This window comes from Barbus barbus, assembly GCF_936440315.1.
Source record: "Barbus barbus genome assembly, chromosome: 17".
Classification (NCBI taxonomy): Eukaryota; Metazoa; Chordata; class Actinopteri; order Cypriniformes; family Cyprinidae; genus Barbus; species Barbus barbus.
In genome coordinates this window covers 24,841,837-24,866,779 of record NC_136745.1, presented here as the reverse complement: position 1 = coordinate 24,866,779, position 24,943 = coordinate 24,841,837, and the positions used below count along the sequence as shown (strand labels likewise).

At 37.8% G+C, this 24,943-nt stretch overlaps 2 protein-coding genes across 3 annotated transcripts in view; one reads left to right on the top strand and one right to left on the bottom strand.

The window, feature by feature from the left end:
- The window catches only part of LOC306882928 (calcium uptake protein 3, mitochondrial-like), a 33,661-nt gene extending 12,579 nt beyond the window's left edge, over positions 1–21,082 (bottom strand). The window contains exons 1-10 of one of the 2 annotated variants that reach the window (XM_079437934.1): positions 20,832–21,082; positions 19,456–19,600; positions 17,465–17,496; positions 17,300–17,378; positions 11,341–11,388; positions 11,162–11,244; positions 11,007–11,081; positions 8,643–8,684; positions 3,037–3,128; positions 730–901 (exon numbers count right to left, since the gene is read on the bottom strand). In XM_079437934.1, the coding sequence (XP_079294060.1) occupies positions 730–901; positions 3,037–3,128; positions 8,643–8,684; positions 11,007–11,081; positions 11,162–11,244; positions 11,341–11,388; positions 17,300–17,378; positions 17,465–17,496; positions 19,456–19,600; positions 20,832–21,065 (1,002 nt within the window). In that variant the 5' untranslated portion in view covers positions 21,066–21,082. The remainder of the gene's footprint in view (positions 1–729; positions 902–3,036; positions 3,129–8,642; positions 8,685–11,006; positions 11,082–11,161; positions 11,245–11,340; positions 11,389–17,299; positions 17,379–17,464; positions 17,497–19,455; positions 19,601–20,831) is intronic. The other variant, XM_079437935.1, reaches the window with a different exon arrangement.
- Positions 21,083–22,440: 1,358 nt separating this feature from the next.
- Positions 22,441–23,699, top strand: LOC306882936 (fibroblast growth factor 20-like; the record flags this gene model as incomplete). The annotated part of the gene is made up of 3 exons (XM_079437946.1): positions 22,441–22,717; positions 23,176–23,279; positions 23,454–23,699. 3 exons carry the CDS (start codon positions 22,441–22,443, stop codon positions 23,697–23,699), a joined length of 627 nt encoding a protein of 208 aa, XP_079294072.1.
- Between the last annotated feature and the right edge of the window lie 1,244 nt (positions 23,700–24,943).

The window sequence follows — 24,943 nt, the reverse complement described above, 5'->3', positions numbered from 1 at the left end:
TCAATGTGCAAAAAGGGGAACAACCTAAAGAAAAAAAGACACCAGCATTATAAATATCTGCCTCTCTCTACTATGTGGTGGTATTTCTTATGCTATGCAATGATTTGAATAAACTCATTCATGAAAAATACATCAACTTAGATAAAGGTAAAAAAAGAAATATTAGAATATTGACAAACTGATGTGATTGAAAAAAGTATTAAGTTCATACCAATCTAGCTCCTTTGGCTAATGTTCTGGCAAGGTTCTCTAAACGTTATGGACAAAAGTTGTTCTAGTAACGTTAATAGAACATTTGTTTAAAGTTATCTGGTCTGGTCTCAAAACATTAGTACAAAACATTATTTATACATGCTATGTTCATGTAATGCTTTTCTTAAATATTTTAGTTGGACATTCATTTTTTTTTTAAATATTACTCATTTCAGATTTCAGTAACATTCCCATAATGTTTGCAAAACTATACAATAAAAAAAAAAACAAATAGAATGTTTTGAATGTTCCAAGAACATTCAGAAATCACACTTTCATAACATAATGGGAATGTTTACAAAATGTTCTTAAAACACATTTTGTTAGATTTTACTATTTTGATGGCCTTTGAATTTAATTGCCATTGAATTTAAATGTGTGGTGACTGTAGCGCTTGATTGGAAAGCCTCCTGATTTTCCTGAGTGATGATGGTGGTGAATGTGCGTGTGTGTGTGTGTCCAGCGCAAATGTTTTACCTTCTCATCAGGTATGCTTTGACGCACAATCTCAAGGTAGCCTGTGATGTTCTCTACTGTGGTGTAACGCAGCAGGATCCGAGCGAAGTCTTCCTCACTGATGGTGGTCATTCCCTTGGAATAGCTGAGGAACTCAATCTCAAGGACTTCTGTCTGCAGGTTGTCCATGAACCTGCCGACAGAGCATGACATAGACACAGTGCTATGAGGAGATGCCATCACTCGCTCAGTAGGACACTAGACTAAGTGACTGGACCATCCCAACATGCTTTGAAACCAATACAACATCCTCACTGACGGCCTCAGGCCATTCAAACTCCTTAATAACATCTCTCCCCCTCCGCCGCCTCCAGTCTTCGAGATCTCCACCCAGAACCGCTTCGCTCCCCTCCGCGAGACGGAACGCGACGCTGTGATCGTCGGAGACGATGCTACGTTAGCTGAAGGTAAAGTGCCCACTCATTGTTTCCCCGGTGCCCGTGTTCTCGATGTTTTTGCGCAGATACCCGCGATCCTGAAGGGCGACGAGAGCATCGGTGCTGTCGTGCTGTACGCGGGGGTTAACGACACCAAGCTGCGGCAGACGGAGACACTGAAGAGGGACTTCAGGAGCCTGATCGAGACCGTACGCAGCACATCACCCGCGACGACGATCATCGTGTCAGGACCGCTTCCCACGTATCGACGCGGACACGAAAGGTTCAGTAGACCGTTTGCTTTAAACGAATGGTTATTGTCATGGTGTAAAGAACAGAAACTGCTCTTTGTTCATAATTGTAATCTTTTCTGGGAGCGTCCTAGGCTTTTCCGTGCTGATGGCCTGCACCCCAGCAGAGTCGGAATGGAACTCCTGTCAGACAACATCTCCAGGACGCTACGCTCCATATGACTAGTAAGCCAATTCTCAAATAACTGCTATGATGACTTTTGTTCTACCCACTTAAAAGATAGAAGTACTTGCGTTGTCCAATCTATACAGACTGAGTCTGTTCCCCGAATAGCGAGGTCAAAATATAAATTTAATGCAGGATCTACAAAAAATCTGATCATGATTAAACCAGAAAAACGCAAAATAAATGATCAAAAACTATTTTTAAAGCTTGGGCTCCTAAATATTAGATCACTCGCACCCAAAGCAGTTATTGTAAATGAAATGATCACAGATAATAATTGTGATGTACTCTGCCTGACTGAAACCTGGCTTAAACCAAATTAATATTTTGGTCTAAATGAGTCTACTCCACCAAGCTACTGTTATAAACATGAGCCCCGTCAGACTGGCCGTGGCGGCGGTGTGGCAACAATATATAGTGATATTCTCAATGTTACTCAGAAAACAGGATACAGCAGGTTTAACTCATTCGAAATACTTCTGCTTAATGTTACACTGTTAGATATACAAAATAAATCTCTCTTATCTCTTGTTCTGGCTACTGTGTATAGACCACCAGGGCCAGATACAGATTTCCTAAAATAATTAGCAGATTTCCTCTCAGATCTATTAGTTAATGTTGATAAAGTGCTAATTGTCTGAGATTTTAACATTCACGTTGATAATACAAATGATGCATTAGGACTTGCGTTTACTGACCTAACTCTTTTGGAGTCAAGCAAAACGTCACCGGGCCCACTCATCGTTTTAATCATACACTAGATTGAATTATATCGCATGGAATTGGTCTTACCGATATAGATATCGTACCTCAAAGTGATCATGTTACTGATCATTTCCTTGTATTGTGCATGCTGAGTATTACTGATATTAATTATATGGCTCCGCGTTATCGTCCGGGCAGAACTATTGTTCCAGCCACCAAAGACAGATTCACAAATTTATCTCAACTGCTCTGTGTACCCATAAATACACATGAACTAGACGAAATGACTAGCAACATGGGCACTATCTTCTCTAATACATTAGAAGCTGTTGCCCCCCTCAAATTGAAAAAGATTAGAGAAAAACGTACTGCGCCATGGTATAACAGTTATACCCATTCTCTCAAGAAAGAAACTTGTAATCTTGAGTGCAAATGGAGAAAAACTAACTTGGAAGTTTTTAGATTTGCGTGGAAAAACAGTATGTCCAGCTATAGACTATTTCCTGTAGAGCTGCTTTGCAACGATTTGTATCGTAAAAAGCGCTATACAAATAAACTTGAACTTGAACTTAACATATAAAAACAGTATGAAGAATCCTGAGGCTGTATTACAGAAACTTAAACATCATGATAGAGATCAAACTTAATTTAAGACTAAGGAAATCAAGCAGCCTAGATTTGGGTCACAGTCATGGAATCTGTCACTTACCTGTAGAAGTCATCAAAATTAAGTTCACTTTTGCCCTTTCTTCCAAAGAAATGCACCAGCAGAGTTGTGTCGGTAACATTTTCTGGTTCGTGCTGTGAAAGCAAATTTCGAAACGCATTATTCAGCTGTAAAAACTGAATAAGGGAGCAAAATTTGTCACAGAATAAGAGTACACAAAAATAGCTTGATGAGGATATTACTGTACAGCCATAAACATAACATTTCACAACATAAACAACACAGATACAGACACAAAACACAAATAAATGTCAAATGAACATAAATTGGTAAAGAAAAATATAAAAAGATTAATTAAAAAGCAACTGACCAATTGAGATCTGACTTGAAAAAAAGCAAAATCTCTATCATACATCTTAAAATCACACATTAACAATTTGGTGGCCTTCAGCTAGCTGTGAATATTGATTAAAGGAATAATGAAATTTCTGTCATCGTTTTTTTCACACTCATGATGTTACTCTAGCTCTCCTTAGCACATTCTTGAGATATTTTTTTTAGTACTTATTGCATCTTGAAAGCTTCTGTCCCTACATTCAATGTAAACTAGATCCGCATAAAAAAAATCACACATATTTGGAACAACATGAGGGCAAGTAAATGATAACAGAATTCATTTTGGATGAAATATTCCTATCTATAAAGTCTTGGAAAGTTAATATGCACATGAACTAATATGTTAATATGTTTGATAGAGCAAAGACACATGGAGCAGCCGACATCATCTCATGCCACGCAAACAACAGGTTGCTCGTGCAGAAATCTGCATATAAGATATACCTCAATGCTCCTTTGCAGCAATATATCATTACAAAAACAAGAGGCATACTGTATCTCATAGTCTTTTTTAACAAAGATGCCTTAAAATGTCAACTACAAAGTATTTTGGAAACTTGCATTATCATAATATTCTAGATATCATCAATATCATAGCATCGATATCATAAAATAACAATAATTTTATTTTAAATAATAATTTTTACTGACATGCATAAATAAAACCAAACATCTTTTGATGTGTGGTTGAGTTATTTCATATACAATTTAAGGTCTTGAACTAATATCTAACTCTAACAACATGAAGTGTACTGACATTAATGAATGAAAATGGTGATGCCACACAAAAAAAAAAGAAAGAAAAAAAAACACTGAACTATGGGCAGAACCTCACATGGGAAGGGGGACAGGGAATGGCCAAGGGTAATATGAGATTCGAATGAGAAAACGTGAGCTTGAGGATACCTGTACCTCCATTAGATCTGAAAAGAGAACTATTCTCGCACCATGCCTTAGAACATCCCAGAAACTTCTGGGTTCAGACTGAGGCTGCTCTTTTTTAAGTACCTGCATATCAGAGGTGAAAATATTAAAGGCTTAACAAAACTCACCAAAACAAGATTCAGACAATACAGTGAAAGACTATTTCACATGCAAAAAACACCTGAATTAATGCAACATAATGTGAAGTAAACTTCATTGCAACCTTCTAATGAATTTCTCCCTATGTGATCAGTGCTGTTTTATCTTGGATCATCTTATTGTTTTGTTTTCTATGGGGTTTTTTTAGTATTCACTTATGTAAACTGTACTTTCAAACCAATCAATATAAATGTAGTGCCTAGTAGGCCAGGACACACACACAAAATAATTTCAAGACAGCACATTCCTTAGCAGGAGTTAAGACTTCCACTCCCAGCATCTGCATTTGACTGGCTGGCCGATTTCCTGCCCTAAATCTCCTTATCTCAGGAGACCTCTAAAACCAGGATAAATTTGAGGGAGCATCTGAAATGGATTTAGAACAGAACCTTCAATGTTGTTCCTGACCGGTTTACCATAAATAAAAGTCGCATAATCAACAGTATACAACATGTGGCATCTGGAAAGGCTCCAGCACAGACCCTCCCTGATATCTCTGATCGTTTACCGCAGTAATTCAATGATGGTATCAATAAAGATGATGGTTTTACAACAGACGTCCGAGCTAAGAAAATCACCAGATCTCCATCCGGAGTGACATTGCCATGACCTCCCGTTTCTCCCCAGCAGAGAAACGCGCCTTTTCTTCTTATTGGCAGAACAAAGAAAATCTGACCTTTATGGGTGTTCCGAAAGACAAATAATAATTGTTGCTGCTACCGAAAGCAACATATATATATATATATATGAATGAATGAATGATGCATTTATATAGCGCTTTATTGTGTATTGCTGTACACCCAAAGCGCTTTACAATCATGAGGGGGGGTCTCTCAACCACCACCAATGGTGCAGCATCCACTTGGATGATGCAACGGCAGTCACAGTACAATGGCGCCAGTGCGCTCACCACACACCAGCTACAGGTGGAAAGGAGAGAGAGATAGAGTCAATCAAGTGGATGGGGATTATTAGGAGGCCATGATAGACAAGGGCCAGCAGAGGGAATTTATCCAGGACACCGGGGTTACACCCCTACTCTTTACGAGAAGTGCCATGGGATTTTTATTGACCACAGAGAGTCAGGACCTCGGTTTAACATCTCATCCGAAAGACAGTGCTCTTTTTGACAGCATAGTGTCCCCATCACTATACTGGGGCGTTAGGACCCACACAGGCCACAGGGATTAACCCATGTAGTATATAATATTAATGCATGTACTTTGTGTATGCCCAATTACCTGTTGTTTGATTTTGAATGAAAGCTAGTTGCATCAGCAATAATTTGGTGTGGATGAAAGTTGACTTTTCTCATCGTAATGTATGATTAAAACACTTATAGGAATCTGCTAGGTATGTTCTTCATTTTATGAAATAATTCAGCAAAGGATTTACGCACGGAAAACAGAGCCGTGCGGGGCCGGGCTCCGCCCTACATAAACACTTGTGACTGGATCAAACAGAAAAAGGGGCAGACTGAAATCAGCCCAATAAAGACAGACACCCAACTTTGGTGTGCTGTTGCTTGCTGCTTGCTCGTGCGCTGACCTGTTTGAAACTTCAGCTCCTCATCTAATCACGCTCTCAGCCATATACCATCTGACGAGGGTCCACACATGCCTTCAAAGTTCTGACCAAAGAAACTTTAACACCTGAAGCGGAAAGAACTCTAAACAGACTTCCTAAGAGCGTCATCACGTCACAGAGAAACCAACCAATTGCAACAGGGTATCCCCAGTGACATCACGCAATGACGACTTCAGCAGCCAATCCGCACCCGGGGTTCCCTCAACCAGGTAAGGAACGAAACAACTCGGAGCAAGTAATCAAATAATTCTCCATAATTCTGCTGGAAACTGGTTGCATTCATCTTTAAGAGTAAAGATAGTAAAGTTCCTTGCTTGTGACTCCTTCAGGTTGACGTTAGAGCATTCTTGGAAACGAGCATTAGAACCGTAAACTCTCTTCAAATCAAAACAATTCATTGCCTGCAGAGTGCGTGTACGTTGTGGCGGGAGGAGCAAACGACAGACACCGTGGTTGTGGCGTCAGGCCTCGGGAGAGGCTTTTATTAAATAATAAAATAGTGTCCAAAAATAAACAGGGGAAGGGGGGGGGGGGGGGATTTGGTATGCTCGTCGTGCTGCGGGGTTCGTGAAGGAAGGCAGTGCTCTGAAAGGAAGGGTCCAGGTAAGGGGCGGAGTCCGGTGGTGGCACGCGCTCCCCTCTCGGGACCGGGGCACGAGGGGTGGCGGCTTCTTTTAGCAGCTTCGTCCTTCTTCGGCCCGCGGCGCTTCCGGGGGATAGTACGGCCCCGGCATCCTGGCCCGTCAGCCATCTCACGGTTGCGGAACTCGATCCATTCTCGACGCACCCTTCCTGGACCCACGAGGACACCAGCGTGCATGCGCGCTCGGCATTTAAACAGCGGCGGTGATGAGGCTCTATTCTGATCAGGTGCGCCTCATCACACGCCGCCAGCCCTGGCTGATTCAGCGCCCCTCCTCTCTCACACCTGGTGAAGGGCGGCGAATACGGGACGGGGTGGTGATGATAATAAGGGGGGAGGCAGCCGACTCGTCACAACGTATTCTGTTTTGTTATTTTAGCTTAGTAGAGTTGCAAATAAACTTTGATTTATTAAGAAATCGTGTGTCTGGTGCTATGTGATTTTCAAGTCTTAAACTATTTGTAGGGGTGGTGATGTCGCAGTGGATAAGACACATGCCTTTGGTGTGAGAGACCCGGGTTCGAATCCACTGTGGGACACCAATGTGTCCCTGAGCAAGACACTTAACCCCTAGTTGCTCCAGAGGCGTGCGACCTCTGACATATATAGCAATTGTAAGTCGCTTTGGATAAAAGCGTCAGCTAAATTAATAAATGTAAATGTAAATTTGCCAAAGATCGCGTTACCTATGCTCATGAATTTAGATAAAGTACTATTTGGTTTGTTGTATCGTTGGACACGAATAAGATAAACGAAATTGTTAAAGATATACTGAATTTAACGATTTGCCTGACGAGTCGTTAAAACCTTAGAAATTATACGTTTTGATTGATATAATAATCGAATCTTAAGAATAGATTCCCTAAAAGCTCAATTAAAATAAGGGCCAATCCTTACATAAAACACAGCTCATATTTCAGTCGATAAGTCAGCAAAACCACAGATGACAACACACAAGATATGTGCAGTGTGAAGTAGAACTAATTGTCCTCTACAATTCACTGGAAATGCAGTTGTGAGTCCTGAAAAGGTATGGGCATGAGTTTAGTTAACTCTCATAAACAACAAAACAAGGTAAGAGTGTAACCATATTAAACACTAAAATACAGGGCAGACGATCATATTCTGCTGCTGTGTGAATGTGACCTTAGTGCTTCAGTCAGTAAACAAGCACTCTGAATCAATCCAGTTATGTCCTTGCCAAGATAAACAGTGGATTGTGTATTATCATATTTTTTAAATCAGCACAAGTATATTGTGGTTTACACAGACAAACATTGACTGAACAGAGCTAAAAGAGCTTCTCATTTCTCTTGTTTGGTGTTGAGACTGGCTCATTCTTCAGCTGCAACTCTAAGTGACATAAAACTCTTCATGGTCAAGCCGTCGCAAGAAGTAACCTAAACCCAAATACCACTCTTCAAGCAACTGTAAAAATAAAACATGGGGGTCCAGGGAGAGTTGCCATTCTTCAGGTGAGGGCCTTTTAACATGATTCTGTGAGACCATTCCTTGGCAGAAAGCTCCTGACAGTAGACAAGCAACATAAATCATCTGCTTCAGCCTCTGGATGATATTTCTGCTCTTCTAGACAATAGAGCTGCATTTCAGACTGAGCCCCATTAGAGCTGCATTGTCCCTCCTCTCTGGAGGTGAGCCATGCGTGAGGGTCACTCTGTTACGCCCTATCCAAACATTTCAGTATGTAAAATAATATTGCTCACTGACTGTCTGAAAGAAGCCACTGAATGTAGATGTAACCCTTCTGGTTTATTGAGCACTAATTAGGGTGAAGCTGCATAAACATTAGTGGTTACGACGTGCATGCATGGTTGCTGTTGATCACGACTGTACAAGTTCAATCAAGCACAGACCACATTAACCGGCATGCTAAAAACACATCATACTCATAAGGGTTCTTTATTACACAGATACATACATTGCTGCTGACAGATCCTTGATGTCCGTACAGTTCCACACTCTCACACACCAAAGATTATTATGGCGTGCAGAACAGGAAAGAAATAAAATCAAATCACCATTCAGCATATGTGTCATATCTCACTAAGGAATGATGAAAGTCAAAACACAATCTATAATAATCAGCATTTCCCCAGCATGAGAGATAAGAGACTCATTGTAGTCCTGTACTCTGCAGAAAGATATTTTCACCGTGCAAATTTGTTCAAATGAACATGCAAGAATCATGCACTACATCATCTGTCATATTTAAATGTGATTGAGAACATTCAACAATAAAATCACTATTCATGGATTTCTATTTCAACAGATGTGTTAAAAAATTAAGGAATAGTTCATCCAAAAATGATCATTCACTCACACTCATGTCTTTCTAACTCTTATTATTTTATTCCTCTTTTGTGGAACACAAAAGGTAAAATTCTTAGCCGATAATGGATAGATATAGATGATAACAGTGTTGGGGAAAGTTACTTATAAAAGTAATGCATTACAATATTGTGTTACTCCCTAAAAAGTAACTAATAACATTACTTAGTTACTTTTTATGGAATGCAATGCATTACGTTACTTTTGCATTACTTTTTAAATCTGGGCTGGGCTTGCTTAATTGTTTTTAATATACAAAGTTCTGCTTTTGGCCAATGTAAAAGCGCTTTCACACCAAAAGTGAAATGAATAAGCCTCAGGCCAAAGGAGATGGAAATTCACATCTGTACAGTAGAGGGCACAGCTCAAACAAACCTTAATAAAAAAATTTAACACAAATGTTAAGTCATTTTTGCTTATTAGTATGATTGAACTGGATCATCAAATGTCAGCAGCAAAGACATTGTTGAATAAAATGGGATTAAATACATAAAGGATATTTGTATTAATTAACATATTTAATTATCGTAGGTGTGTGTCATATTCCGAGTGCATTTTACTGTTTTTATACATTTTGAGTCATACTGAATGTTTTTTATGATGTTTTATTAACAAAGTTTGGGAGGAGCACGTCAGATACTTAGCCTAATTAAACACAAGTGGTACGTAATCAAGTCAATCAACTCACGGACATAAATACAGCTGACATACCTCCACTCATTTGATGGTCTATCAGCATCCCTCCACCACCCCTTCTCCACCAATATCACTAAGTTCTCACCATACCACGGGGGGATACTCTGGGTTCGGGCCATTTCTGAGCTCAGAGCCCTTCCCCAGGACAGCACGCCAACTACGTATTACCATACTCGCCAAATACGCATTACGTAACTCGTGCTAAATATATGTAAGTGTGAACTCGTGAAGTGCAGGTTAGATGAGTAAATGCATGTTCAAATTTAGGCTAGAACTACAGTAAGCATCATGTTGACACAACACACACAATGCCTCTGCACTCCTGATTTCTCTCAACATTGGACAGGAGAGCTGTCAGTCAATAAATGGGAAAATAAAGAAACTTTTGTTACTTATTTGAAAAAGTAACTCAATATTTTCTTGTCAATTAAAAAGTAATGTGTTAATTTACTAGTTACTTGAAAAAGTAATCTGCAGTAAATTATTGAATCGAAAAAATATATAATAACAAATATAATTAAGCAATTTATAGCATGCAACGGAAGTGAATGGTGACCATGACTGTCAAGTTATCTTTAATTATATAGCGCTTCATACAACAAAGATTAACAGTGCAGCTTAACAGTGAAGAAGCAGATTCAGCGATGCAAACTTCATTAATTTTGTTAGAAAATAGAGTTTAATTCTGTAATGAGCTACACTACTGTAAACAGTATGTCATTATAAACCTGAGTCAGTTCAGTGTATTCAATTCAGTTCAATAACAGTGCCGATGTTGCAAAGTCCATCAAAAATAGCTATAAAGCAGCTCTAAAGAAGACAATATTGTCATTGTTTAGCTCAAGTTTTGTTCTCATCTGAGTGTCAGTGCCATCAAATCGATGATATTACTAAAGAGTAAGTCTTTTTAAACCCCATCTAAGAAAGCTAAAGTCTTGCCACATGTCAAATAGGTTTATAAATCTTGAAGTTTAATGCATGAAACGTATGGAATGCTTTTATGGAGCACTATTCATTTTACTGAATGGAAGAGAGCAGTGTGAATATTGAAAACTTTTCCTTTGGTGTTACTCAGGACTATGGGTTTAGAAAGACGAGTGTGAGAAATCATGACAGAATTTAATTTTCCTGGAAGAACTATTTCCTTACATTACTTTCAAATACCTACACATCGAATCAAGATATAGCAAAAGAATATGCTCATGCAACTGAGGACTGTAACATGTTTTTGGTAGGAAGGCAGAAATGTATTTCTTACCAGTTGAGAGAAACTCTCAGGGTCTCCTCCCCGCTCTTTTTTCTTTTCATTTTTCTTGCGGAATATCTCTTCCAGCTAAATGAAAAAAGTAGAAATTTATCTTTAGGCATTCTGACAGTCATTTTAATAATAGACAACAACAAAACCAACCATACCACCATGAATTCCCTCTTATCCACCATTTCATTGCCATCTGCATCAAACATGTTGAAAGCTATTTTAAAACCTGCATGCGGCTCTAGAAGACAAAAGAAAGACATATAACACTTTCTCGTGATCATTGTTTGTGCTAAACAAGCGTGCCGTGAAGGATTAAACCTAAAGACAAACTTACTTGTCAAAATGCAAAGTAGAAACAGATACTCTGTGTAAGCGATGACACCTGAAAAGCAGCACATAAACATTTCCTTTTAAGAGTTCAAACAAAGCTTGTTTTCCAACATCCCAGAACCTGCCTTCAAAATAAATTTTACTATCAAGTGTCGTTTTAAACTAGAGATCCTTTCTTCTTTTACATTGATAAGATCTAAGAGGATCCCATTCTTTTCTCTTGTTTGGTGTTCTCTTTGCACAAACAGAGACGTTAAAACGTAAAGTAACCAGGTTGGACACAAACCCAAACAAAATTAGAGAAGTCCAATGGCTCCTGAGTTTCCCTCTGTTTATTTTCCTAGGTGTAAAACATTCTCAAGTGATCTGTAACTGATTGCAGATGCCTGATGTGGGTTTGTTTTCCTTTTTGAGGTCTGTTAGTCCTTTGTTGTGTGAGAGGAGAAGAAAGGAAGAGCAACTGTCAGGTCTCTGTCTAGGAGAGACTTAAGGAGAATTGTTCCTGCCACTGAAAGCATTCCCAAGCTTTTGTTTGAAGGAGATGATAGTGACTTGGACACAGGTAGTTCAGGAGGGCTTCTTTGAGTGCTGTGGGAAAAGGACTTTGGAATGTTTAAGGAAACGGATGAAGAAACAGAATAGAGATACATTTTCACATTTCAGGCCACCCTGATCCTGATGTGTATGTTCGTGAATTCACCACTATTTTGTATTTGTATATAACTAATGTTGTGAATTTAAGGTGTTAATTTAATATAATTAATTATATATTTATTTATAATTTCATTTAAAATGTATTATGCAACAATTATTTTCAACTGTTTCTTGAGCAGAAAATCAGCATATTAGAATTACTTCTGAAGGATCATGTGACACTGAAGACTGGAGTAATGATGCTGAAAATTCAGCTTTGCCAGCACAGGAAAAAAATATTTTTTAAAACATTAAAATACAACCCGAATTCCGGAAATGTTGGGACGTTTTTTAAATTTGAAAACGAAAATAATTTCAAGTCACATGAGCCAATATTTTATTCACAATAGAACACAGATAACATAACAAATGTTTAAACTGAGAAATTTTAGAACTGTATACACAAAATGAGCTCATTTCAAATTTGATGCCTGCTACAGGTCTCAAAATAGTTGTCAAGGGGGCATGTTTACCATGGTGTAGCATCTCCTCTTCTTTTCAAAACAGTTTGAAGACGACTGGGCATCGAGGTTATGAGTTTCTGGAGTTTTGGTGTTTGGGAATTTGGTCCCATTATTGCCTGATATAGGTTTCCAGCTGCTGAAGAGTTTGTGGTCATCTTTGACGTATTTTTCGTTTAATGATGCGTCAAATGTTCTCTATAGGTGAAAGATCTGGACTGCAGACAGGCCAATTCAGCACCCGGACTCTTCTACTATGAAGCCATGCTGTTGTAATAGCTGCAGTATGTGGTTTTGCATTGTCCTGCTGAAATACACAAGGCCTTCCTTGAAATAGATGTCATCTGGAGGGTCATGTGATGTTGCTCTAAAACCTTTATATACCTTTCAGCATTCATAGTGCCTTCCAAAACATGCAAGCTGCCCATACAGTATGTACTTATGTACCCCCATACTATCAGAGATGCTGGCTTTTGAACTGAACACAGATGACATGCTGGAAGGTCTCCCTCCTCTTTAGCCCGGAGGACACGGCGTCCATGATTTCCAAAAAGAATGTCAAATTTGGACTTGTCTGACCATAGAACACTTTTCCTCTTTGAAACAGTCTTGGCCCACAGGACATGACGGCACTTCTGGACCATGTTCACATATGACTTCCTTTTTGCATGATAGAGCTTTAGTTGGCATCTGCAGATGGTACGGCAGATTGTGTTTACCAACAGTGGTTTCTGGAAGTATTCCTGGGCCCATTTAGGAATGTCAATGACAGAAATAGGGCCCGAAGACCATGGGCATCCAACAAAGGTCTTGGGCCTTGTCCCTTACACACAGAGATTTCTCCAGTTTCTCTGAATCTTTTGATGATGTTATGCACTGTAGATGATGAGATCTGCAAAGCTTTTGCAATTTGACATTGAGGAACGTTGTTTTTAAAGTATTCCACAATATTTTCACGTACTCTTTCACAGATTGGAGAGCCTCTGCCCATCTTTACTTCTGAGAGACTCTGCCTCTCTAAGACATCCCTTTTATACAGTGCCATAAGTATTGGAACAGTAATGACAAAATTGCTATGTTGGCTGTGGAGTCAAGACATTTGCAAATATGATTAAAAGATGAATATGAGATAAAACTACAGAATGTCACATTTTATTATTAGCCATTTCAACACATGTATGTTTTACCAAATAAAAAGAACAGCACTTTTAGAGTTCATCCCACTCATTGATGTGAGCATAAGTATTGGGACAGTTGAACATAAGGCAGATATAAAAGATTAAAAACTATTATTTAGTTGCAGATCCCTTGCGCACAATCACAGCAGTGAGTCTGTGACCCATAGACATCACCAGACTCTTGGTCTCATCCTTTGAAATACTTTTCCCAGCCTTTAATGCAGCCAATTCCAATTGTTGCTTGTTTTGGGGAGTTTCTGCCTTTACTCTCCTCTCCAGCTGGTGAAATTCATGTTCAATCGGATTTAAATCTGGAGATTGACTTGGGCAATCTAAGACTTTCCATTTCTTTGCCCTTATAAATTCCTTGACTGACCTGGCAGGGTGTTTTGGGTCATTGTCCTGATGTAATATGAAGCACTTCCCAAAGAATCTGGTGGAATTTTCTGGAAAATTGAAATTCATTCTGCTACTGTCATCATACATTAAGTCATCAGTAAAGTTGAGAGGGCCTGTTCCAGAGGCAACCATGCATGCCCATGCCATGACACCACCTCCACCATGCTTTACAGATGAGGCTGTATGGTTGGGATCATTGCAGTTCCCTTTTTTTCTCCACATTTTTGCTTTCCCATCACTTAGATAAAGGTTCATCTTTGTCTCATCGGTCCATAAACACAGTTCCAAAACTCTTCTGGCTCACCTTTGTGCTTTTTTGCAAACTCTAATCTTGCCTTTCTATTTTTGGTGCTGGTCAGAGGTTTGCATCTTGCTGTGTAGCATCTGTAATTCTGTGTCAAAGTCTCCTGAGGACAGTAGATTGTCAGAGCATCACCCCAGCTTTCTGGAAGTTGTTGGTGATTTTACAGACACGTCTTTTAGGGTTCATTTTCACAGCTTATATGATTTGTCTGTCATCAACTACTGTTGTTTTCTCAGCCGTTCAGATCGTTGTTGGTTGCTGGTGTCGCTGGTGGTTTCCAAACTCTTGATTTCTCCATGCCCTTTGTTTTTGCTATAGCTCTAATTGACTTCCTCTTTTCTTTTAGCATCCAAATTGCTTGCTTTCCTCTCAAAGTCAGCTCTCTCATTTTCATCCTGGTTTGTGTGTGTCATCATCGAATGCAAGATTCAGAATGCAGAAGTAATGGATATAACTGACACGACACATTCCCTGCTTTTAATATCTGAAGAATTAATGCAACAGGACACAGCTGATCACTTAGAAAGACCTGTGAGGCAACTGTTCCAATACTTAAGCTCACATCAGATAGAGGGATGCAACTCTAAAAGTGCTGAACTTCTTAGCTGGTAAAACATGTATGTGTTGAATCACCCAATAATAAAATGTGACATTCTGTAGTTTTGTCTCATATTCATCTTTTAATCATATTTGTAAATGTCTTGACTCCACAGCCAACAGAGTGATTTTGTCTTTACTGTTCCAATACTTTTGGAGGGCACTGTAGCTAATCGTGTTACAGACCTGATGTCAATTAATTTAATTAGTTGCTAGATGTTCTCCCAGCTGAATCTTTTCAAAAATGTCTTGCTTTTTCAGCCCTTTGTTGCCCCTGTGCCAACTTTTTTGAGACCTGTAGCAGGGATCAAATTTGAAATGAGCTCATTTAGTGAATAAAAATTTATAATTTCTCCGTTTAAACATTTGTTATGTTCTCTATGTTCTATTGTGAATACAATATTGGCTCATGTGATTTGAAAGTCTTTTAGTTTTCATTTTATTCAAATTTAAAAAACGTCCCAACATTTCCGGAATTCGGGTTGTAGAAAACAGTTTTATTTTGTATTAACATTTCACTTAATTAGATTTTTTTTTAAAACAGTAAAAACTGTAATATTACTGTAATAAACATAAACATGTAACATATATACAAGCATATACATACATATATATTCGTGTGACTTTAATGTGTTAATTTATTAAATATTTTACATTTAATTTAATAAAAAATCATGTTATATTTATTTGAATTTAAATAAATTTAGATATATTAAATTCAGTACTTTTAGATTAGATTTTTTAAAATGCATTTAAAAAATATCATGACCCCAGATCTATAAGTCAATGCCATCAGAGAAATTTAGGCCTGAAGTACAACTTTTTGTCATATCTATTCAATGCTTCATCTTCTATAAGTCTTTACATTATCTTATTATTATCTTATTATGTGATTATTTGTGATAAATTGATTGCCCTATGTATACCCACACTATTCAAAACTTAGTTAAGAGATCAATGGCTGCCTGTGCATTTAGTCTTTTAGGATCCCAGACAGTTTCATTATAGCCACACACCTTCAGTCTTGCAGAAACAAAACCCAGCCCAAGAGCTCAAACAGTTGTCAGAACACAAAGAATTCTACAGAAACAATTCATATAGAGTGTCAGTGATGGAGATGTAATCCAACTCCATTCTTAGAATTCATACTGTCCAGAGTGATACGGGGCTGCCACTAAGACAAGTCTCAACACTGCAAAGTTCAAACAGCTCTTTTCATTTTCTGAAGTAAGGCTTTGTTCACAGATCAAGCCTATCTTCTTTTTTTTTTTTTTTTTTACCTAAGTGCAGCTTTAACATTTAACAGCCGGATTAAAAGCCCAAATCCAGGCACTGGCACTCAAGGAGAGCAACGGTGAGCAGAGATATCATGTACTATGTGGAGTGTTTTAGTATTTTAAGTGTAAAAAAGAACATTACAAGGAATGTACTGTTAGCATCTTGGAAAGCCCCTCGTTAAAAGCTGAAAATTGTCTCGTAATTTAACTATTCTGTATTAAATTATAAACTACATGAATATTCTTTAAAAAAATAAAAAAATAGTGTGACAAAAAGTATTTTGTGACAAAAGTCTAAATGACCTGAAAAAAATACATAATATAAAAATATATAAAGAAAGGTAGAGTTAAATTAAATTAAATTTTCTTTCTTTAAACATTATGGCCCATGCCATTTTTAGAATTCTTGCAATACCATACATTTCATTTTAATTTGTCTATTGTTGCTGATATGTCAAGTACGACAAGCAAACACTGCTTTTTCTTGAAGCACATCTAGAAAGTAAGACCTCCAGGTAATATAAAGCTGGGTAATTTATCGATTAGTATGACTGTGTGAGCGTGGCGCACCCCTCAGCTGAGTGTGATTATTTTCTATTCAAAAGGACATACCACATGTTATGCACTGGGTGTTTTTTTGTCACCTTCCTATCTGTGATTATCCCAGAGCAAAGTCACAGTAATGTCAGACTGATTGAGAGATAAGAGAGTATTTACAGCCTGTGCACTCTCCTGCTGCATGAGGCCCAGTTTCAGGATCCGGACTTTCATAACATTGTGTATGTGGGTGGCCTAAGCATCTGCACGCGAAAAACTGTATCCTAATTGCACCTACATCACACTATCTGTTTTAATTGTAAGCACATCATCCATAATTTGCCCATTACCGTATATTAACTCTGTATTTAGAATGATAGCCACACAGGTGGCAGTTTGAAAGCAGATCCTCTCAAAGTCAAGTTGCCTGGAGGCATTTACTGTAGTAAATAATGATCAAATGGCAAAGCATTATACAATACAAATCAATTTACATAACAAGATTATTAGATCTCACCTCTTTCCCGCAGGTTTCGGAACAGACGGGATGATCCTTTCCAAACAGGTGGCGTATCTGACAGAATCTTGTCTAGATCCTTTTAAAAAAAGCACATATATTCAGTATCATTCAGATTTTCTAAATTCAGAAGTAGATAAATATTCAGTTAAAGAAAAATCAAACCTGTTTTGTGAGGGCTCTCCAAAACCTCTTTTCTAAAAAATACAGATACAAGTTATGGTATCATAATTTCTAAATGAAAGCAGATAAAAGATAAAAAATGGGTCAAGAGTACAGCATAACACACTAGATTATGCACCATAATTCTGTATTAATGACAAATAGGTATTTTTCCTATATCTGAAAATATAAGTGACAGTGCAATTTCCTGAAATGCATGATTACTTGCCAAAGACAGCTAAATAGAATTATTATTTATTAAATAAAAGAGATAAAAATTGTATACATTTCATTTTTGCTTTCAATACAATTTAATATATATAGAAATAAAAATCCAAATATTTACGGTGGTAGCAAAACAAACAACAACAAAAAACACTTAAAACCAAACAACTACAAGGTTCAAATTCAAACTGCAGCTTCTGTTTATATAATGCAGTCAATTTGTGTTTTACAGCCACAGCATAAAACCATAAATACCACTATTCGTTCCGTCACGCATATGCCATTAAAGATGGTGATGCAATGTTTGCCTGCCATATTACAGTTCACATTTTATTCTCGTCTGCACATTCCAGGAAGTCCAAGTTTCAGATAGCAGCAAACATGACTGGTTGAAACTCAACTCCCCTACAAGTATAGCTGGGTTCTGAAAATACATTTATAGAGCATATCTACTCTACCATCTGGGCCGATCTCAGTGCCTTTCCACTTTATGTGAGATGTAAACTACCTGACACACATGTTTAGAAGTTGTCTGTCTAGCTGGTTTCAGATTTTGGTTACAGAAATAGGTCATAAGTGTGATGCTGGCAGAGAGAGATGACTATCTTCATGCAGGTGTTGCGGCTACATATGTTGATTTTATGCCTGCAGGGTTACTTGCTTTTAAGATAAAAGGGTTATTCCTCACTGAGGCAAATATTGGTAATAAAAGGTATAGTTCACCCAAAAATGAAAATCCTGTCTTTATTTACTGCTCATGCCATGCTGTTTGAAATCCACAAATGGAGAAATAAAAAAATTGAAGAATACACTATCATACTTCCTTTTGGGTTTAAATTATTAATGAATTGGTTGATCTGGTTAACAAAAACACTAGTGTAAACGATTTGTGATTCCTAGCGGCTGTTACTTTTCTTTTATGGTGCTTTTAAATTCCTTTTGAAGCGTAAATGCTCCAATGAACACAGCAACTAGCACAGCAACAGAAAAATCATGATCGTTCTACGGGTTTGAAAACTTGACAGTGAGTAAATGATCCTTTTAACTAAGATTGGCTAGGTCAATTGGAGGAAGCCCTTTTGTCCAGCTTTTCTCTAGCTTTTGTCCAAAGAACATTTTGCTAACATTCACATTAAGATATGACAACATTATTTATGAATGTTCTATGAATGTTCAAAACATCCTGTTTTTTCCAGGTTTTTAGAACTTTGTTTCGGTTATGCAAACATTAAGTTAACATTCCATTTTGTCATTTTGCAACCATTACAAGAACATTGCTTTTAAAAGTTCCCAAAATGTTCTGAAACAAGTAGAAACATTTAAAAACATTACACGAAAGTCCAGCTAAAAAGCTTCAGAAATAAACTGTTTCATGAATGATGTGTTGTACAATAATGTTTTTGTGCTAATGTCTTAAGAACATTATTAAAGACTAGATAACTCTGAACTAACATTACTAGAAGAACGTTTGTTCATAAACACGAATGAACATCAGCAGGTATCTTGTTTCAACCGCTTAAATATGTCAGAACACCATTTTTCACCAAGTTCAAGTCCACTGACATTAATATACTCATGGCAGATTCTGCGTTATTGGTCAGATGACCTGTCAATCAAACACCCCACGAAGAGCCAATTATTTATGTCAATCAGTGTTACTTGCCATTTGTCAGCCACTATAGGATTCTGAGAGCTTCATGTGGTAGTCTATAGTTACACAATTATATAATGAGTTCTAAGAAGGATTATTAACTGTTTGTGCGACTCACTCTTTGGTTCACTCATAGTGACAGACTCAATGAAGTCGAGGGGAGTCATATAAAGCTGTCCATCAAACTCCAGTGAACTGAAGAGCCTGAACCTGTGCTCATGGGCTGACATCGAAACCTCTTTATCTTCAGCAGATGCACTGGCCTATAATTAAGCAAATTCATATCTCAATTAGAGGACATAGAAATACAGAATAAGACAGATGTGACATTAGAGAAAGTGCTAGCCATCTTGTTTTTCCTTCTTTCAGTAGATGGCCTCATCCTTTACAAATAAAACACATGCACATCCACACAAACATCCACAAGCAGAAATATCAAGAGGACAGTGTTCTTCTCACTCTACAGTGGCCAGCAGCCAGGCCCACTGGGCACTGTGCAAACACCCTGGGAATGTGTGCCCTGCTACTTATTACCCCCGTCAAACGTCGACTCAGCTGCCAAGCTGCCGTGTCCTGTTACCTCAACCCTGGATTCCTGTCTCAATTCACAACTCACGGTAACGTCTGACCCAAGCAGATAAGAGTAAAAAACAAAAGGGAACAGTGCGGACAGAGTTGCACAAGACTGATTCAATCCTGTGTGGTTTAATGATCAATCTAATAACAGTCTGATAAATGCTTTTTTGACATCAGTCAAAACCAAGAGCATAAAACAAAATCAAAGAGGGTAAACATAATCAAGAGGGTTCTTTTGCATTGTTAAACCTATAAAATAGAATACTTAATGTGATTAATCTCATGATTTAATAGCACATTTTTAAGGAAAAAAATAAATAATGTGTGTTATAAGACATACATATGTGCGGATGACCCTTGTAGCAGAATATAGTTTTTTTCTCCTATAGTATTTGTTATTTTTTTTTTGTCTAAACGTGACTTTAAAAGGCCTAATAGGCTTAATGGCATTACTCTCTCAGAATATGAGTCTAAGAAAAATATTGTAGATCAAAGTACTGATGTAGTTACGTAAACCAACAAATCTGACTGAAAGCCAAATGGCAAGAGATTTTGACAATACAGGAGAAATGGTTGTTAACTGAATTTGCATGCCTAGTAAAATGATCCTGTCAGAGCATAAGTCAATACAACGCATGCAGTATATATCTATAACATGTCCAATATGTACAACACCTATAATATTTGTTCCAATATTTCTTTAATATGTAGTTTTAATAGAATCACATCTGTTTCATCTGACTGATGAATTGGGAAACCGAATTCAGCACCTCTCTAGTGGAGAGCGACAGTTTTGATGACACATGAATTCCACCGATTTTACGTTTTTTAGAATAAAAACTGGGATGCTATAGAAATATTCCATGTAAACACAAACGTAAACATTTCAAAATGTAGCCTACTATAAGATATGGATACCTTCTCTTTTGCAGCCACTGCTGGCAGCGGAGAAATCAATGCGCGCAGACTCGCATTGTGCTGGTAGTAAACAACAGCGAATCCACCGACAGTGATACACAGTCCTGTCCCTGCACGCCTCAGAACTGCTCTTTCTCTCCATGACTGTCTGCTGTTAAAGTAGAGGCTTAAACCGTTTGTAGAGCTGGTGAACTTGTTTCGAAGAGCCAGAAAGCGACGCAAGGCGGCCATCATGACTGTGTCACCTCGGGCAGACCGCGCTCACTCATCGCGAGATGAAATATGCGACCTCGCTACAGCAGCACATGGTGTATCAACACATTACCAGCTGTGTTTGCAGTCATTTGTCCTTTCTGTTCAGGTCATAGTAAGAAGTCATAGTTAAAGCTCTCAGACCTCAAAATGTTATGTTTCAACATTTGGAGAAGACGCCCATTTTTTCATTTTTTGTGGATTTCTTTTACACTCCTAAAATTTTGAGTTGGAAAACAGTTTCAGCTAAAATACTACAGGAGAGTTTGGGTTTGCTGTATCAGTAGATTTGTGTTTTTGTTTTTGCTTGTGTATGTGTGTGTGTATGTGTGTGTGTGTGTGTCCATGTTTCTCAGATTTTTATATAGGCCAAATATTCCCATTGCAACAAATTAAATATAGAAATCTATAACTAAAAAAGGGCAAATTCCCATGTTCAAAATAATTATGCCATTGCCCATCATTACCACCTATTTGTATTAAAAATAGTAAACAAATAAATTAGCAGTAAATAAATTGTAGAACAAATGTGAAAACATTAAAAACTAATACAACATATAAAACAGTGTTTGTTAATGTGTCAGCAATCGTCTGCAAATATTTGTATAGGTTCAGAAGTACATTATTATTATACCCTAATAACATTATTATTTCTATCCTAATAATAACACTAGTTACTAGAGTAAAATAATTATATATTATAACGTTTTATTATAACATACATCTCTCTCTCTCTCTCCCTTTTTTTCGAAAGATCTTCTCCACCACCACAATTTCTATACAATTGTTCAGAATGTTTAAGTTTCCTCCTGCTCCCCATAATGTAGGTGGGTTTAATTTTTACTCTGCTTGTGAGATGCATGCAAAACCTAACCCACACAACCATAGACATCAACTAAAACACACACACACACACAACTGAGACTGTGCGCAAAAACTCAAGGCTGGACCAAACCGATATGTCCCGCCCACAGAAGCCTGATCTCTGCACCTGCCCCGCGCGCACAGCAGCCACTCACTGCGCAAAGCACTTCCCACAACAACACATACCTGCTGCCTCATACCTGCTCCACAGTTATTCATGTCAGAAAGCACCACCGGCCACAATGTGGACGAAGCATGAGAGCAGAAATTAAAGGACTTGTCTGAAGTCAGTTGTTTGCAGTGACTAAGTTTCTTGCCCACTGGATATGTCTGTATACCTAATCTACTGGAGTGAAGTGATATTTCACATGCGCTCAGCATGGAGCCACTACAAGTGACGTGCTCGCATGGATATTATTCGTCGTAAGGTATAGCTTTGGAAGATTGCTTCACCAAATACATCCAGATCAAGTTTCTCTGATCGCGGTTTGTGATGGCAGCTATGGGAGAGATCGGGACGTTTTTACAGAGCCTGGAGGGTTTCGGACAGGTCGGATCACAGTTCTTCCTACCACCTCTAGGAGAAAACCTCGGGCTGTTGAATGATCATTTAGTTCCAGCAGAAAGACTGTCACGGAGCACCTCCGCAGATCTAACGCACTTGAAAGGGATCCTGCGGAGAAGACAGTTGTACTGCAGGACTGGATTTCACCTTGAAATACTCCCGGATGGCAGCGTGCAGGGCACGAGAAAGGACCACAGTCGTTTTGGTAATTTCCCACTTTCTTTTCAGCATGGTTGATTTGTTTAAATAGAATATTAATCATAATATGTATCCACTTTGACCGTACGCTTTAAAAAAAAGTTTTTATAGTTCATATAGGTCAACTTAAAGTTGTTCTGGTCACTTTTAAAGAACCCACAAATTCAATACCTTGATATGAACAAGGTCAAATGTAATAGTTACTTTTTTGAATTTCTAAATAGAAATAAATAAACAACCAACTCCAAAGCACTTTACAGCAGAAGTATTTACAGAATATTGTCCTTTTCTGAATATAGCGGGCAAAGAACTACTGAAGAAATGTTGTTTTAAATTATATTTATTTTTACTCAATAATAGTCTATGCAGATGGAAAATGCATTGCATTTCAACTTTCTCACAAAGTTTGATGAGGGTTCAGACTTCAAAGAACATCTCCTGAACAATTGATTTATTCTTCTCCAGGTATTTTGGAATTCATAAGCCTTGCAGTTGGATTAATAAGCATCCGTGGAGTGGACAGTGGTCTCTACCTTGGGATGAATGACAAGGGAGAGCTTTATGGCTCTGTAAGCTGAATTTGGATTTTTTAAGAAATCTTTTAACACCAAAAAGTATCCTGCATGATTGTTGTTCTTATTCAAGCCCATTAGATGGCGTATATGTTTTATCATTTTGACCAACTCTCTCTGTGTTATTAATAATGTGTGAATTATTTCACTAACATGTTTTTTGTTTTTTAGGAGAAACTCACTGCAGAATGTGTCTTCCGTGAGCAGTTTGAGGAGAACTGGTACAATACATACTCTTCTAATCTCTACAAGCATGGGGAGAGAGGAGCGAGATATTTTGTGGCTCTCAACAAGGACGGCACGCCACGTGATGGGACAAAATCTAGAAGACATCAAAAGTTCACTCACTTTCTTCCAAGACCAGTGGACCCTGAAAAAGTTCCAGAACTTTACAAAGAAGTGCTTGGACACAGCTGAGACCATCCGTCCCAGTTAAGGGGCGAGAAGGATGCCTAGTTTCTTCTCTACATGAGGAGGAGATTCTAAAATACAGGCACAGTGTCCAAACCTGAGATGTGCTCTGGAAATGCACGGGCCAATACTGACGGTGAAGACAACAGTCTCGAAAGACTCCCTACGTTGGTACAGTTGGTGTCTTTGTTGCTGGTTGTAACTGACTAGTAGCATAGCATGTCCATGAAAACTGAAACTGAGGGATTTGGAGGTTTCAAACATTTAAACAGCTGCTTTGCTCTGGAAATATTCAATATGGGTTTAGAAGGACTTGAAGGAACAATGTGTACATGATGCTCAGAGATGACAGAACTGGGGCAGTGGAGAACAGGAGATGCCATCTCACATGATGTTATTTATACAGTTCTTGATACACATATTTATTGTATGTATTTATTTATTTGAAAATATAAATATATATTTTTACATCTAAAAGTAGATTTTTTTATTAGACCAAACAGTAGAAGGTGCTTTGAAATAGTGGCAAAGTTGTTCTTTTTATATGAGTTACTTATCAATGCTATGATATTATGGAGGGCAAGAAAGATTGTGTTTTCCTATTGCAAATGTATGAAGAATGCCATAAGACTCTGTGATTTTAATAGATTTGTTTCAAGCACGTTTTCCTGGAATGGCATGCTGCACAGTATATTTTACAGGCCATTAAATCAAGTATTATCATTAAAAACCTTGTTTAGTTTTATATCATTTCTTAATTCTGAAATTATTATTATCTGGAAAACATAAAAGATCCAATAGAGTTCTAACTTGCATGACACCCATAGATTCTAAAAATATAATTTTTAAATGTATAAATAAAAAAATATTGAATAAAATAATAATAAAAAGGTAAGGAAAGAAAGAAAACTAATTAAATGTCATCTTATTAATAGGATATTTCTTTCTTCTGTGGAACACAAAAGAAGATGTCTTTTTTTGCCAATGCAAGTCAATGCTGACAAAAACTGTTTGGTTACTAACGTTCTTCAAAATAATTTCTAGAGTGTCCTGCAGAAGACAGAAAGTCGCAGGTTTGGAATGACTTGAGGGTGAATACATTTTCATTTTTGGCTGAACTATCTCTTTAAGCTGCTTTTTAGCTGAGACCCAGGGTTGTCCTGCACTCATCAGCATCAACGTTCTTTTGAGAGACCTTCTCAGGTAACAGCTACACAATGACTGAGTGAAATAAAAACTGACCTTTTCTT